General features: G+C 40.5%; 3 protein-coding genes across 4 annotated transcripts; 1 reads left to right on the top strand and 2 right to left on the bottom strand.

Moving 5' to 3' along the window:
- Nucleotides 1-26: 26 nt before the first annotated feature.
- On the bottom strand, nt 27-3673 carry LOC111810872 (heat shock 70 kDa protein, mitochondrial). The gene is made up of 6 exons (XM_023697690.2): nt 3455-3673; nt 2623-2699; nt 2461-2539; nt 1805-2371; nt 1079-1699; nt 27-801 (listed from the first exon to the last, which is right to left on the bottom strand). The coding sequence occupies exons 1-6, from the start codon at nt 3527-3529 to the stop codon at nt 178-180; spliced, it is 2043 nt and encodes a 680-aa protein (XP_023553458.2). The 5' UTR covers nt 3530-3673; the 3' UTR covers nt 27-177.
- A 1099-nt stretch (nt 3674-4772) lies between these two features.
- Nucleotides 4773-8120, bottom strand: LOC111810122 (uncharacterized). 2 transcript variants are annotated; one of them, XM_023696705.2, is made up of 5 exons: nt 7709-8120; nt 6712-7477; nt 6315-6394; nt 5607-5871; nt 4773-5514 (listed from the first exon to the last, which is right to left on the bottom strand). In XM_023696705.2, the coding sequence occupies exons 2-5, from the start codon at nt 7466-7468 to the stop codon at nt 5240-5242; spliced, it is 1377 nt and encodes a 458-aa protein (XP_023552473.1). In that variant the 5' UTR covers nt 7469-7477; nt 7709-8120; the 3' UTR covers nt 4773-5239. The 2 variants fall into 2 exon arrangements, with proteins under 2 accessions (XP_023552473.1, XP_023552472.1); XM_023696704.2 differs by lacking the exon at nt 7709-8120 and having other exon boundaries at nt 6712-7683.
- Nucleotides 8121-9153: 1033 nt separating this feature from the next.
- On the top strand, nt 9154-15680 carry OPT4 (oligopeptide transporter 4). The gene is made up of 6 exons (XM_023696701.2): nt 9154-9731; nt 10623-10720; nt 10957-11520; nt 12370-12622; nt 13681-13863; nt 14902-15680. Exons 1-6 carry the CDS (start codon nt 9243-9245, stop codon nt 15514-15516), a joined length of 2202 nt encoding a protein of 733 aa, XP_023552469.2. The 5' UTR covers nt 9154-9242; the 3' UTR covers nt 15517-15680.
- The last annotated feature ends 191 nt before the right edge of the window (nt 15681-15871 follow it).

The raw sequence follows: 15871 nt of genomic DNA, 5'->3' as shown, positions 1-15871 counted from the left end.
GAACAGCTTTTCTCTTTAACAAACAATTCAACAAACGCAATCATATACTATATCAGGAACATTCTACCATATTCTCCAACCTCCGCGTTTAGATACAAAATCCGCTACATTTCTTACTCCTACCACAGATTAAAGATGGAGAGCACCTTTGGTTGTGAAAATAAGTTGTGCCTTGGCTTATTTCTTTACCTCTTCGTACTCGGCTTTGGGGGCTTGTTCGCCACCCTGAGATCCTCCAGAAGCGGAGCCACCACCGGAACCACCAGCCATGTGTTGCCCAATCTTGGAAACAGCCTTGTTGGCGGCATCAAGTTTCGACTTAATCTCTTCAACGTTGTCTTCTGACATTGCCTTCCTCAACTCTGCCACCGCATCCTCGATTTCTTTGGCAACCTCACTTGGTATTTTCTCCCTATATTCACCCAAGCTCTTCTCGATGCTGTATATGGTAGTATCTGCACTGTTTCTGATGTCAATAAGAGCCTTTCTCTCTTGATCCTTCTGGGCATGCAACTCTGCTTCTTTCACCATTTTCTCAATTTCATCTTCTGAGAGTCCTCCAGAAGATCGAATGGTGATTTGTTGCTCTTTACCGGTGGACTTGTCCTTTGCAGAGACGGTAACAATACCATTGGCATCGATGTCGAATGTCACTTCAATTTGAGGCAGTCCTCTTGGGGCAGGAGGAATTCCAACTAACTCGAACTCGCCTAGAAGCTTGTTGTCAGAGGCCATTTCCCTCTCACCTTGCAATACCTTGATACCCACCTGGGTCTGATTGTCAGCTGCTGTTGAGAACACCTGCAATGATGGGAATTCAAACAATTACAAACGAAAAAATTATCAGCCTCAACCTACTGTTGTTGATTAAATTAATTGATTCATTAGACAAATATCTGTAACTTTAAATCCCACTTGATCGAGCAATTGACCCCTACCTACTACAGTTATCGGTCAATGTGGAAGGTATTCGTTTCTAGAACATGCTCTCACTTACAAAAATGTGGGGATGAGGAGAGGAATAACTTGTCACACCAACATGCACACACTAAATATAGTGATAGGTTCAAGGATTTACCTGGCTCTTCTTAGTTGGAATGGTAGTGTTCCGACTGATCAACCGTGTAAAGATCCCACCAAGTGTCTCAATACCAAGCGATAGAGGGGTAACATCCAATAGAAGCAATTCTTTGACATCACCACGAAGAATGCCACCCTGAATTGCAGCTCCCATTGCAACTGCTTCATCAGGGTTCACTCCTTTGCTGGGGCTCTTTCCAAAAATTTCTGTGACAACCTCTTGCACCTTTGGTACACGAGTCATTCCACCAACTAAAAGAACTTCATCGACATCTTTGATAGAAATACTGGCATCCTTTAAACAATTTTTACATGGGGCCTTGGTCCTTTCAATCAAGTGATTAACAAGGCTTTCAAACTTCGACCTGGTCAAAGTGATGTTCAGATGCTTTGCACCAGATGCATCAGCAGTGATAAATGGCAGGTTAATCTCAGTCTGTGATGTAGATGATAGTTCAATCTTTGCCTTTTCTGCAGCTTCTCTAAGCCTCTGCAAGGCAAGCTTGTCCTTGGTAAGGTCAATTCCCTCAGTTCGTTTGAACTCGCTCACTAGGAAGTCCAAGAGAGCATTGTCAAAATCCTCTCCACCTAAAAATGTGTCACCATTTGTTGATTTCACCTAAAAAGTCAACAAAAGTTAGCAAAGCTCAAATGTTAGAAAGAAAAGAAAAATAAGAACGTAAAACTCATATTAATAAAAGAATGTAATAGAGAAAATCTAAACCTCAAAAACACCATTGGATATCTCCAAGATGGAAACATCGAATGTGCCACCACCAAGATCAAAAACAGCAATTAGACCCTCCTTATTGTTCATTCCATAAGAAAGTGCAGCAGCAGTGGGCTCGTTGATAATTCTAAGAACATCCAAACCAGCAATCCTGCCAGCATCCTTTGTTGCCTGTCTCTGTGCATCGTTGAAATAAGCTGGAACAGTGATCACAGCCTTAGACACGCTCTTACCAAGGTAGGCCTCAGCAGTTTCCTTCATCTTTGTTAGAACAAAGGCACCAATCTGACTCGGTGAGTACTGCTGTCCGTTTGCTTCAACCCAAGCATCTCCATTTGGAGCTCTGACTATTTTGTATGGCACCATCTTCATTTCCTTCTGTGTCTGAGGATCATCAAAGCGTCTACCAATCAGACGTTTGGTTCCAAACACAGTGTTTGTTGGATTTGTCACTGCCTGTCTCTTTGCTGGTGTTCCTACAAGTAGTTCGCCCTTCTGATTGAAAGCAACCACGGACGGTGTGGTTCTAGCGCCTTCTGAATTTTCAATAACTTTTGGATTCTACAGATATATAACCAGAATCAGGCATGCATAAAAAGGACACACTCAGGCCATCAATCAATCACGTGTATATTGTAGGCTAGACTTACCTTCCCTTCCATGACAGAAACACAAGAATTGGTGGTACCCAAGTCAATACCAATTACATCATTCCCAGCAGGCTTTGAACTGCACAGAGCAGACAAGGTATATATCAGACGATGGAAAACCAACAGAAAATGAAATAACTAATTTTTGTGAGACAATAGAACCTGAATGGCCTGGACAAAGTAGCCCATGATTGGCTAAGGTGAGAGTTTCCCCATGATGGCTTGGCATTGCTTGTTAACTGCAATATCATAAACACAAGTGTGTTAACCTGAGAACCTTGATTGCGGATATATAATTCCAGGATAGAAAATAAAACCCCATCAAGTAAAGTTGTCAACAAATTTTAACTGGCCAGAAATTGAAGCCAAAAAGAATTTGCACTGGGGGTTGGGCGGTGCCGTGATGTGTTATCACGGCATGTGAATAAGGCATGTGAATAAGCGCGACTAGGGAAACCGCAGCATCGCATTTATACCTCTTCCCATCTCAACTCGACAAGGGAAAAAACCACGTCAAAGCATCGAATGATTAATGATATTACCACAACTAAATCCAAACATCTTCGCTAGCCTACATTGAGATGACAGTCCAATCAAACAACTTCCTACTATTTCGTGCTAATCTTCTCAAAAGCGCGATGATCACCCACGTCTCTTCATGTATTAACCACGAAGCCACTTCCCTCCCCGTACAATAGTAAATAATCACTACAAAATCGTTGTACATAGATCCAATAGGGACGGGCACAACAGAAGCCCCAAGCCTTGTTTCCGATCATAGTTCGCATTCCACACCATAACCAAAACCGAAATGAACAACCAAATTATATTATTACAAACAATTCAAAAAAGACGCATAGATTAACAAGCAAAATCAGCTCCAGATGTCCAAAAGAAAGAAAAAAAAAACTCGCAACACTCAAAAACTTCCAGCCAAGGATCGACAGCATAAATCAAACAATTGAATAACCACGTAAGCAAGAGGAAGACATACTGATCGGTAAGCTGCAAGGGAGGAGGATGCTAAATCGCGACGTCGAAGAGAACGGAGCAGCGCACCGGTGGCCATGGCCAAAGCAATTGGAAAAGGAATCAATTGAGGAGAGAGAGAGAGAGAGAGAGAGAGGTTGTTGATTGGAGCTTGCAGAAGGGTTTAGGGTTTTTGGGAGTAAGAAGAAATGGGAGATGATTTAATGTAAGGCGGTGATGAGAAGTGGAAGGAAGGTTCTAGCAATGTAGGTTATCGTGGAACATTCTAGATCTCTATTCCATCCACACCTAAACCTAAAAATAGCCTCAACCTTTTTTCTCAAATATAAATTCATTTTTAGGGGGGAAAAAATAGGTACAAAATTAACCCATTTTAATTCTCACCCCTAAAAATATTATATGTTTTACTTTTAGTTCCTTACCTATTGTCGTTACCCTCACGTCATTCTAAGAAATGTTTCGTTCCCCTTTACAATCGATTGTCCGTTTTAGTTCGTTACATATCGTCGTCGGCCTCACGATTTTAAGACACGTCTACTAAAGAGAGGTTTTTACACTTTTTTAACGAATGTTTCGTTTCTCTCTCCAACTAATTGTACATTTTAGCTCATTACATACCGCTGTCGACCTCATGGTTTTAAGACACGTCTACTAGAGAGAGGTTTCTACACTCTTTTATTGTTTATCTCTACAACCAATTGTACATTTTAACTTGTTACATACCGCTGTCGACCTCACGATTTTAAGACGCGTCTACTAGGGAGAGGTTTCTACACCCTTTTAAGGAATGTTTCGTTTCTCTCTACAACATACTGTACATTTTAACTTATTACATATTACTGTCAACCTCACGGTTTTAAGACACGTCTACTAGGAAGAGGTTTCTACCCCTTTTAAGAAAGGTTTGTTTATCTTTACAACCAATTGTACATTTTAGCTCATTACATATCGCGTCGACCTCACGGTTTTAAGACACGTTTACTAGGGAAAGGTTTCTACAACCTTTTAAGGAATGTTTCGTTTCTCTCTACAACCAATAGTACATTTTAGCTCATTACATACCGCTGTCGACCTCACAATTTTAAGACATGTCTACTAAGAAGAGGTTTCTACGCCCTTTTAAAGAATGTTTTGTTTCCCTCTACAATCAATTGTCCATTTTAGCTCATTACATATCGCCATCAGTCTCACAGTTTTAAAACACGTCTACTAGGGAGATGTTTTCACACCCTTATGTTTCATTCGCCTCTCCAGCCGATATGGGATCTTACCGTAAGTGAGTCGAGATACATATAAACTAGCCTAAAAACAACACGAGAATATTAGAATAATTACAGTTGGGAAGTATCATTGATGAACGTTAACAAGTACAGCAGTAGTTCCAGGTGATGAGAACCTGATCAAAGCATTCATGCTGCCAAAAACCAGCAAATGCACAACAATGTTCCCATACACAGAAAGTGAGGAAAAACAGAAGAAAAGAATGAAAGAAACTGTACATGTAAATAGCTTACAAATGGTGAAAAATAACTGTTAGGGGATATATAAAACTGGTTAGCCTCACGAACCTGAAACAAACTGCAACCCAGTTCCTTCAAGTCTTCCATGGAAAGGGAGGATGATTCAGTATGAAATGTATGATATTTCATTAGTAGTTATCGACGATAATCGGAATCCGACAGACATCGGTAGTTAGATGGTTTAACTTACAAATCATTCGAGATCGAGACCGCAGTGCTCGGTTTGCACAAGTAGGACAAACCAAGCACATGGAAAGGATATCACATTATCAAATCCGAAGATAGCCTCCTCCTCCACCTCTGTCGCCAGCACCATTTTTCACAGTTCTCTTAAGAAAAGACTTTCTATTGAGAGACCAGCTCTTTCTCATCTTCCTCCGCCGATTCCACATAACTAAGTAGGTATAAATAGCTGGGAAACTGAAGCAGAGAAGCACCAATATAAGCATTACGGCGCAGAGAAGCATGACGTTGCGAAATCCCTCTTTCAGCTCGGGATTTCTCTGCTCGGTCCATGGTACTCCACCAACATTCATGCCAAATACTGCCAGGACATAGTTCAGAAACAATTGGATGAGTTTCTTCAAATGGATCATGGCAAGAAATTGTTTTTTTTTTTCAAAAGAGATTGTTTACCTCCAGTAATGACTGATAATGGTAAGAATATGATTGAAAGAAATGAAAGATAATAGAGTTTCCTGTTAATTTGCTCGGCTTGCCAGCTATCGAGACCGGTCTGGATAGCAATGACACGGTTTGCTAGAAATCCCACGTTCTCTTTCAACCGTCTTAACCGTCCAATTAATTCTTCAAGCGAGCTGATATCTTTACTGGCAAACCATTGTTTAGAAGAACACTTTTCTTTCACTCGTGGAAAGACTTGTTCCCCATGTGCAATCACCTGCTCTCGATGAAAAAGACAAAGACGATGAGTATGCACAGTTTGGGGTTGTCGTATGTAACAGTCCAAGCTCACCACTAGCAGATATTGTCCTCTTTGGGCTTTTCCTTCGAGTTTACCCTCAAGATTTTAAAACGCGTCCGCTAGGGAGAGGTTTCCACACCCTTATAAGGAATGCTTCATTCCCCTCTCCAACCAATGTGGGATCTCACAATCCACCCCCCGATGGTTGGCTCTAATACCATTTATAACCGCTCAAGCCCCACTACTAACAGATATTGTTTGGTTTGATTCGTTACGTATCACCATCAACCTCACGGTTTTAAAGCGCTCTACTAGGGAGAGGTTTCCACACCTTTACAAGGAATGCTTCGTTCTTCTCTCCAACCGACCCTAGTCTAAAACAGGAGAGAGAGTAAAAAAAAAATTAACAGAGAAACTACCTGTAGGAGCCGCTGCAGATTAAGGTTCATTTTGGGGAATCTTCGGTCATCGAGCATTTGTTTTTTTGAAGTGAATCCACCTAAAACAGCACAAGAATAGAAGCTCATGAAAATAGGTAATATACTGTAATCTTGGATTCTTCCCATTTCATCTTTCAAATATATCTGGAAAGTTCAACATAGCTCACTAATGGACTGTAAACAAGAACAACAATCCAGGAAGTTCCAAATCATCTAGAGTTGTAGTATTTTTGTAGACATATGGTATTGAATTCTAATAGAATGCAACATGAAAGCAACTACGCATTAACTTCTATACAAAAGTACTTCATCTAGCCAATGATTTTATATCTCAATCTAAGTTGAGGGAAAGGAGAAAGAGAAAGAACTAGCATACCTTTATCCATTTCAAGCTCCACAGAATCCAACTCAATCTCAAGCTTAGTCACAACATCTTGAAGATGATCCACATGAGTATCAATAATATGAACAACCAGATTTGAGAGGGATGCTGGCACAGGATTATCAGCCTCCTCCGAGTGATTCATAGTCAACAAGAATTCAAGAACATGCTCCCTAATCACAGTGCCTCCAGTTTCTCTCTGCTCACCTCTCAAGTGAGAGGGGTTCTCCACACTAGGAACTTCCGAGAGAAGAGACTGACCGACCGGTGAGAATCCTAATCTCGGAACACGGCCCAAAGACACGGTGATGACAGAATTCTTAGTAATTCTAGCAGCAATTCTGAATGTAAAATCACTAGATGCAGGGCCAGGTGAATTGACTCTAAACACAAGCGCCCCATTAACATGTCCACAAAAGGGTCCATTGCTTACAAGGGAGAGAATATCTTGAAGATTCAAAGGCGGGCAAAGAACATCGATGAGATATTGAGCAGATTGGGATAGTTTTTGATTCCCTTTTGGAAGTTCTACATGATACCAACAAAACTCCTTTCCTCTACCCTCAGTAAGATCCCATTCCTTGTTATAATAGTTGTCGTTTCCATCAAATATGTAAGCTCTCTTCCTCACCATGCCGGGAAAATGCGTACGAGACAGACCACCTTCCCGCAAAAGAAGCCGTCCTGAAGGCTCCCTCTCCATTTCATTCAATTCTCCCTTAGCAGCAGGCTCCCCATTAGCAAGCTCCATGGATTTGTTCTGGAATTTCAAACACCACATCACTAACAGATTAAACCAAAATCTGTTCTAATTTCCCCATCAATTTGTTCTAAGATTCCGTAGCTCTATAAGAACACATTTCAAAAAGTAACGGAGAGAAATCGATGGAATAATGAGTTATGAAGAATCGCAGATTGAAATCAGTAGAGCAATCCAGAAGAACAAAAGAAACGAACACATGTAATGGAATCGGAAATCAAAAAGAATTACCTCCTCAAAATACTCGAAAACCCTAGCTGCAAAACATCGACAAGAAATCCCGCAATCGCCAAATTTTGAAAAGCAACCTTCACTGCCTTGTCAAAGCCCATTCAACAACCATGTAGGTTACTAAACATGAATTCGCAGACGATGAAATTTCCGTAATGCGAAATGCCGAGGATTAAACAAAAACTGTTCGTCGGGCCGTCGTTTTTCGAGGAAGTTGAAATGAAAACGAGTTGCAGCGCTGTATGATACTGGATCACTTCCAATCACGAACAATTGTTTATGAATTTGTTGATAAGACGTTAGAATCTAAATATATGGCGTTTGAATCATATCTACTTTGAAATCTTTTGTTTGTTGGGATGGAACTCGCCATTGATGACCTCGGCCGCCAGTAATTGGGTAAATTCCATAAAATTTCCATTTCTTAAATTTGGGAGTTCTTAAAAAAGTTCGTTGGTTTTTAGTTAATTCAACGCGAATTTAGCACGATGTTCATCTTTCCCACCAACGTTTCCAACTAACAACATATGCAAATACAGTTCATATTAGGAGAAAATATTTTCATTAAAAATAAATAAATAAATAAAATTAGGTTACCTTAAATTTCACAAATTTCGGTTGAGTTGACTAAATTCCGATCGAAGGTACATAATGAGAACAAGGAGGACGACGAAGGTGCAGAATTGAGTAGATATTGGAATTACGCATCTTACAATTTTTGGTCGGGTTTAGAAAATAAGCAGTACAAAATTGGACGAGTTTTAACCTTGGGTTAAGACGTGTGCTCGAGTTCAAATTTACGTCCCCTGATGAATACCTCTACGCTTTCTTAACATGAGAAGAGGTTTTTGTAATATCTCTTTATGTATCCATTGTGACAATATTTTCGAGTAACCGAGACTTTAGGTTGTTTCCCATTCTATACACGGAGTTATACTCGTATATCCTCTCCACGTCCCTCCCATGTAACTAAAGATAAAAACATTTACGAACATTGTCATATGTGTTAAGATCTGGTTGGACGTAATTTATATTAAATTAACAAAATAAGCTAGTTGGAATCTAGGGAGGGCATTATTGTCAATTCATCATGCGTTGATGAAGTATGACGCCAATCATGGGAGGGAAGAAATGAGATTAATAGATTATTGGAATTGAAATAATTAGGCATTGATTCGTATTTTTTTTTAATATTAAAATTAAAAATTATAGAGATATTATAAACTTTTAAAAATTTAGGAATTAAATAAAAAAAATTAAAAATTTGATGGACTAAACTAGTAAATTTGGCAATTATAGTTGAAGAAAAATGACGATTCTCTCCTCCATTTACGTAAAATCCAACGAAACGAAGTCACGAATGTCGAGGGTAAAAATGTAATTTACTAGTCACTTAGTATTGGAAATTTCAAATATGCCCTTTTCTGAGCCGCTAAGCCTTTTCCACAAGAAGAATTTCCATTAAAAAAGCCAATTCTCAGTACTCCGTTCATTTTCATCCATACGGCAGCCGCCGCTCATCTAGCAGCAACCAATGGAGCCGCAACCACCGCCGTCAGTCTCCGACAAGGACGACGAGATCTCTCCGATCGAAGAAGTCCGGCTGACGGTGACGAACTCCGACGACCCGACGCTTCCGGTCTGGACCTTCCGGATGTGGACTCTCGGCCTTCTCTCATGCGCTCTTCTCTCCTTTTTGAACCAATTTTTCTATTACCGAACCGAGCCTCTCATCATCACTCAGATCACTATCCAAGTCGCCACTCTTCCGATTGGCCAATTCATGGCGGCGGTTCTGCCGGCAGGCCGGTTCAGACTACCCGGGTTCGGGACGAGACGATTTTCGCTCAACCCGGGTCCATTCAACATGAAGGAGCACGTTCTGATATCGATATTCGCAAATGCCGGGACCGCCTTTGGCGGCGGCTCGGCTTACGCCGTCGGAATTGTAAATATTATCAAGGCGTTTTACCGCCGCAACATCTCGTTTCTCGCGGCTTGGCTTCTCATCGTCACTACTCAGGTAAAATACCATTTTAGCCCTATTTTGAAAGACTCGTTTTAATATTTTTTTTAAAAAAAATTATATAGAATAATTTTAAAATTAGTGAAATTAAGACTGTTTCACACTAGAAATGTAAGGAGTCAACCAAAATGACAATTTAATTTCATTTCATTTAATTAATTTAAGAAAAAATAAAAAAGAAAAGGTGGGCCTCTTGCTTTGCTTATTGTGTAGTGGGGATAATGATGGTGACGGTGGTTGGAAGGGCATTTTTGTAAATTGGTTTTTTGGAAAAAGGTTTTAAATCTTTAAAAGATTAATTATGAGATTTAAAATAAGGGATAAATACAATAATTAAATAAATAGGAGCACTTTTTCTTCTTCATTTTCCGCCATTTTATTTACTTATTTTAAAGAAATTACATAATAATTTTTTTGTTGCTACCATGATATTTTTTAGAATAATAATTTGATTTAAATGATTTTGAGCTAATTTTAAATAAAAATAAGTGAACACATAATTAATTATTCAAATATTTAAATTAATTTAGAGATTAGGATGATAACATTACCTCTAATATATATATAATTTATTTTGGAATTTTGAGGGTATGGTTTGTTATTTTATATTAAGAAAAACTTAATATTTTTAGTATAAGGTTTTTTTTTTTAATATTTTATTTTTAGTATAAGGTTTTTTTTTAATATTTTATTTTTAGTATAAGGTTTTTTTTTATATATTTTAAAGTTCATTTATAAGGTTATTTATGTCAACATCTTGGGGCTCGTGAGGGCTATTTTTAAAAAAGCCTTATTTTATTGGGTGGATGCAAAATTATTTATCCAAAGGGTCAACGAAGACTTATATTCAGGGTTACGGGTCGGGTCACGGGTTGACCCGATTTGCAGGTGTTGGGTTATGGTTGGGCTGGGCTTTTGCGAAAATACGTTGTCGAGCCGGCCCACATGTGGTGGCCCAGTACACTCGTTCAGGTCTCCCTCTTCCGGTGAGTCCACTCTTTACCAAGTGATTAGACTTCTAAATAATAATAATAATAAAATAGAACACGTGTCCTTTTGATCTGTCTGTTTGAGCATGGTTCAATGAAGATTCTTGTTTCGGTCTTACAATAAACAATATAATGGTTGACTTTGAGTAACTTCTTTTCGGTTCTAACGAAGCGGATTATACGCTTGTCATTATTATCATTTCAAAAGCCGATGGTTTCTATCTTGACCACAGGGCTTTGCATGAAAAAGAAGACTGTCGGATGTCAAGAGGAAAATTCTTCTTAATAGCATTAATTTGTAGCTTCTCATGGTATGTAATCCCAGGCTACCTGTTCCCCACCCTGACAAGCATCTCTTGGGTGTGTTGGGCCTTCCCCCGCTCAGTGACAGCTCAACAGCTTGGGTCAGGCATGAAAGGCCTTGGCCTTGGGGCCTTCACCCTTGACTGGTCGGCTGTGTCCTCCTTCTTGTACAGCCCTCTCATTAGCCCTTTCTTCTCCATTGTCAATGTCTTTGTGGGCTACACTTTGATCATCTACATTGCTGTCCCCATTGCATATTGGGGCTTTAACCTCTACAGTGCTTCCACTTTCCCCATCTTTTCCTCTAAATTGTTCACTGCTCAAGGTCAGCTTTATAACATCACTGCCATTGTTAATGACAAGTTTGAGCTTGATTTGGCTAAGTACGAGGAGCATGGACAGATTCATTTGAGCATGTTTTTTGCTCTCACTTATGGCTTTGGGTTTGCCACTGTGGCTGCTACTCTCACTCATGTTGGTTTCTTCTATGGAAGGTATGGATCTTCAATAATCGAACTTGATTAGTCTGTTTAGCTTCTAGAATCTATTTCTTAAGTAGAGATTTGTCTTACGAACTGGAGTTAAATAATGAGTTAACGGTTGACCTGTTATGCTCAAAACGACATAGTGAAATCAAAGCGAAAATGAGGTATTTTGGTTTGTTCCCTTTTTCAAACTTTTTAGAGGGTCACATCAGTTGAAGTTGGAGAAGAAAACGAAGCATTCCTTATAAGGGTGTAAAATTTCTCCCTAGTAGATGCGTTTTAAAACCGTGAGCCTGATGACAATACGTAATAGTCCAAAGAGGACAATATCTGCTAGTGGTGGGCGTGGGCTATTACAATGGTATCAGAGATAGACATCAGACGTTGGGCCCTCCAGGGGGGTGGATTGTAAGATCCCACATCGATTGGAGAGGGGAATGAAGCATTCCTTATAAGGACGTGGAAACCTCTCCCTAGTAGACGCATTTTAAAACTGTGAGGCTGACGGCGATATGTAACGGACCAAAGAAGATAATATCTACTAACGGTGGACGTGGACCATTACAATGGTATCAGAAACAGGCTGGACGATGTGCCAACAAAGATGTTGGGCCCTCAAGGGTGGTGGATTGTGAGATCCCACATCGGTTAGAGAGGGGAACGAAGCATTTTTTTATAAGGGTGTGGAAACCTCTCCCTAGTAGATGCGTTTTAAAATCTTGAGAGGGAGCTCGAAAGGGAAACCCCAGAGAGGACAATATCTGCTAGCAGTGAGCTTAGGCGGTAGAATATTTTCTTGTGCAAATGAAACGAGAAACGCTAACTAGGTGCTTAACGATGTTTTTTAACGATGGATAGGGAGATCTACGAACGGTACCGCGCCTCGTACAAAGGCAAAGAAGATATCCATACCAAGCTGATGAAGAGATATGAAGACATACCTTCCTGGTGGTTTTACTTGTTGCTTGTTTTGACAGTGTTGGTTTCTCTAATACTTTGCATATTTTTGAAACATGAAGTTCAACTTCCATGGTGGGGGCTTATCTTTGCTGCTGTTATGGCCTTTCTCTTCACTCTTCCCATCAGTATTATTACTGCCACTACAAACCAGGTTAGTTTGGATAAAGCCACTTTTCATTTGTTCCCCCTTGAATTACCTCAATTGCCATCGGATTATGCAACGACACGAGTTCTTTGAAAAATAGGTGTATTTTGATAATGCCTGTCGAGAAAGGTGGAGGGACCTCTGACCTCTTGTTCGGTAGTATATACCTTAACCAGTTGAACTATAAGCTATGATTATGTAATTAACCAGATACCACAACAACGCCCCTAGCTAATTATTAATATGCCCTTAGTATCATTCCTATAGCTATGCTCGTGTGATGTCCCACATTGGTTGGAGAGGAGAACAAACCACCATTGATAAGGTGTGGAAACCTTCCCCTAGCAGACGCGTTTTAAAGCCTTGAGGGGAAGCCCGAAAGGGAAAGCCCAAAGAGGACAATATCTGCTAGCGATGGATCTAGGGCGTTACAAATGGTATCAGAGCCAGACACTGGACGATGTGCCAGCCTTCTCGCTGCTCCCCGAAGAGTGGTAGACACGAGGCAGTGTGCCAGTAAGGACGCTGGGCCCCAAAGGGGGGTGGATTTGGGGGCGGTCCCACATCAATTGGAGGAAGGAAAGAGTGCCAGCGAGGACGCTGGGCCCTGAAGGGGGGTGGATTGTGATGTCCCACATGGGTTGGGGAGGAGAACAAACCACCATTTATAAGGGTGTGGAAACCTTCCCCCAGCAGACGGCTTTTAAAGCCTTGAGGGGAAGAGGAGAATATCTGCTAGCGGTGAATCTGGGGCGTTACAAATAGATTGTGATGTCCCACATTGGTTGGGGAAGAGAACAAACCACCATTTATAAGGGTGTGGAAACCTTCCCCCAGCAGACGCGTTTTAAAGCCTTGAGGGGAAGCCCGAAAGGAAAAGCCCAAAGAGGACAATATCTGCTGGCGGTAGATCTGGGGTGTTACAGCTCGGGTTGACGATAATGCCTACCGTTTTTAGTTTACGGTTTTATGTAAAAGCTTTATCCAAAAAATGAATGTTTCCACAATGTGTATTTGATAGCTCATCTTTTCTACATGTTCAAATGTCTTTGGATAAAAAACAGACACCAGGACTGAACATCATTACAGAGTATGTCATTGGACTTATATATCCAGGAAGACCAATTGCTAATGTATGCTTTAAAACATATGGCTACATGAGCATGGCTCAAGCTGTCTCCTTCCTCAGTGACTTCAAGCTTGGACATTATATGAAGATTCCTCCAAAATCAATGTTCCTCGTCCAGGTTCGTTCAACTCGTTCGAAGATGTTAGACTGATTTTGTTTTGGTTCTCGTGCTTTCGAATATCCTATTTTGATCTTCTAACTTGATACTTGTTACAGTCTTTGTTGTTAATTTCCCTTACCTAGCATAACTTTGTGAGATCCCACAAAGGTTGGAGAGGAGAACGAAGCATTCCTTATAAGGGTGTGAAAATCTCTTTCTAGTAGACGCGTTTTAAAACCTTGAGGGGAAAGCCCGAAGAGAACAATATCTGCTAGTGGTGAACTTGGGCTGTTACAAATGGTATAAGAGCCAAACACAGGGCGTTGTGCCAGCAAGGACGCGGGGCCCTCAAAGGGGTGGATTGTGAGATCCCACATTGGTTGGAGAGGAGAACGAAGCATTCCTTGTAAGGGTGTGGAAACCTCTCCCTAGTAGATACGTTTTAAAACTTTGAGGGGAAAGTCCAAAGAGGACAATATCTACTAGTAGTAGGCTTGGGCTATTACAATGGTATTAGAGCTAGACACCGGGCGGTGCGCCAGCGAGGATGTGGAGCTCCCAAGGGGGATGTGTTTTGAGATCCCACATCAGTTGGAGAGGAGAACGAAACATTCATTGTAAGGGTGTGGAAACCTCTCCTTAGTAGACGCGTTTTAAAACCTTGAGGGTAAACCCCAAATAGGACAATATCTGCTAGCGGTGGGCTTGGGCCGTTACAAATGATATCAGAGCCAGACAGGGTGGTGTGCCAGCAAGGATGCAGGCCCCCAAAGGGGTGGATTGTGAGATCCCATATCGGTTGGAGAGGAGAACAAAGCATTTCTTATAAGAGTGTGGAAACTTCTCTCTAGTAGACGTATTTTAAAACTTTGAGGAGAAAGTCCAAAGAGGACAATATCTACTCGTGGTGGGGTCGGGCTGTTACAAACTTAGTGGTTAAAACATCTATAATGTTTATGGGTCTCGGGTTCGAGTTCGCATCCCCGTATACTGTAAAAAAACGACAAGCCTTTTAGTAGACTTGCTGACTTGTTCTGTTTTGAATGAGTAATGTAGTTCATAGGTACAATACTAGCTGGAACCATCAACCTTTGTGTGGCATGGTGGTTACTAACCTCCATAACAAATATATGCGTAGTGGAACTCCTTCCTCCCAACAGTCCATGGACGTGTCCAAGCGACCGTGTCTTCTTCGACGCATCGGTCATATGGGGACTGATCGGGCCAAAGCGGATATTCGGGTCACACGGATTCTACGGTACCATGAACTGGTTCTTCCTTGGTGGTGCAATTGGGCCAATTCTAGTATGGCTACTCCACAGAGCCTTCCCAAAAAAAACTTGGATTCCTCTAATCAATCTCCCGGTGTTGCTCGGAGCGACTGCGTATATGCCCCCGGCGACAGCAGTGAACTACAATTCCTGGGTTCTGATAGGAACCGTGTTCAACTTCGTCGTGTTTCGATATCGGAAGCAGTGGTGGCAGAGATACAATTACATTCTTTCAGCTGCCTTGGATGGCGGCATGGCCTTCATGGCTGTGTTGTTGTACTTCTCAGTTGGCATGGAAGAGAGGAGTGTGGATTGGTGGGGCACTGCAGGCGAGCACTGTGATTTGGCTACTTGTCCTACAGCCAAGGGCGTTCTGGTTGATAGCTGCCCAGTTAGATAAATAAATAAATAAATAAATATATATATATATAATTTCGTCCCAATATTTTATATCATTTTAGTCTCTGTATTTTTTAACGTATAATACTATGATAACAAAAAATTATAATTTTGTTCATGTATTTTATAATTAATTTTATTTTAGTCTCTCCATATTTTCGTTAATTTGTAATAATTAGTCTATTTATTTTTTTAATAAATCTTAAATTTAAACAGGGTTTTCAATAAATTTTAAATTTAGTCCATAATTTTATCAATTTTTTTTAAATAATAATAATTATTATGATCAAAGAAAATGCATTTTATATTTATTTTCATTAATGCGTTATGGCAAAATATATATTTAATCACATTTA

Source organism: Cucurbita pepo, chromosome 14, assembly GCF_057944985.1.
Source record: "Cucurbita pepo subsp. pepo isolate OVF chromosome 14, ASM5794498v1, whole genome shotgun sequence".
Lineage (NCBI taxonomy): Eukaryota > Viridiplantae > Streptophyta > Magnoliopsida > Cucurbitales > Cucurbitaceae > Cucurbita > Cucurbita pepo.
The sequence above is the reverse complement of the archived record's forward strand: the minus strand, read 5'-3'. Positions and strand labels throughout refer to the sequence as shown.

What these genes read in the sequence shown, in the direction of transcription:
- LOC111810872 (XM_023697690.2), bottom strand. Translation starts at nt 3,529, where the DNA reads ATGGCCACCGGTGCGCTGCTCCGTTCTCTTCGACGTCGCGATTTAGCA. An exon ending in ACTTTGTCCAGGCCATTCAG is followed by an intron (nt 2,540 to 2,622) that starts GTTCTATTGTCT and finishes TGCTCTGTGCAG; the next exon opens with TTCAAAGCCTGCTGGGAATG. An exon ending in TTTCTGTCATGGAAGGGAAG is followed by an intron (nt 2,372 to 2,460) that starts GTAAGTCTAGCC and finishes ATATATCTGTAG; the next exon opens with AATCCAAAAGTTATTGAAAA.
- LOC111810122 (XM_023696704.2), bottom strand. Translation starts at nt 7,498, where the DNA reads ATGTGGTGTTTGAAATTCCAGAACAAATCCATGGAGCTTGCTAATGGG. An exon ending in ATCTGCAGCGGCTCCTACAG is followed by an intron (nt 5,872 to 6,314) that starts GTAGTTTCTCTG and finishes CATCGAGAGCAG; the next exon opens with GTGATTGCACATGGGGAACA. An exon ending in ATTATCAGTCATTACTGGAG is followed by an intron (nt 5,515 to 5,606) that starts GTAAACAATCTC and finishes ATGTCCTGGCAG; the next exon opens with TATTTGGCATGAATGTTGGT.
- OPT4 (XM_023696701.2), top strand. Translation starts at nt 9,243, where the DNA reads ATGGAGCCGCAACCACCGCCGTCAGTCTCCGACAAGGACGACGAGATC. An exon ending in TTCTCATCGTCACTACTCAG is followed by an intron (nt 9,732 to 10,622) that starts GTAAAATACCAT and finishes CCCGATTTGCAG; the next exon opens with GTGTTGGGTTATGGTTGGGC. An exon ending in AATCAATGTTCCTCGTCCAG is followed by an intron (nt 13,864 to 14,901) that starts GTTCGTTCAACT and finishes TGAGTAATGTAG; the next exon opens with TTCATAGGTACAATACTAGC.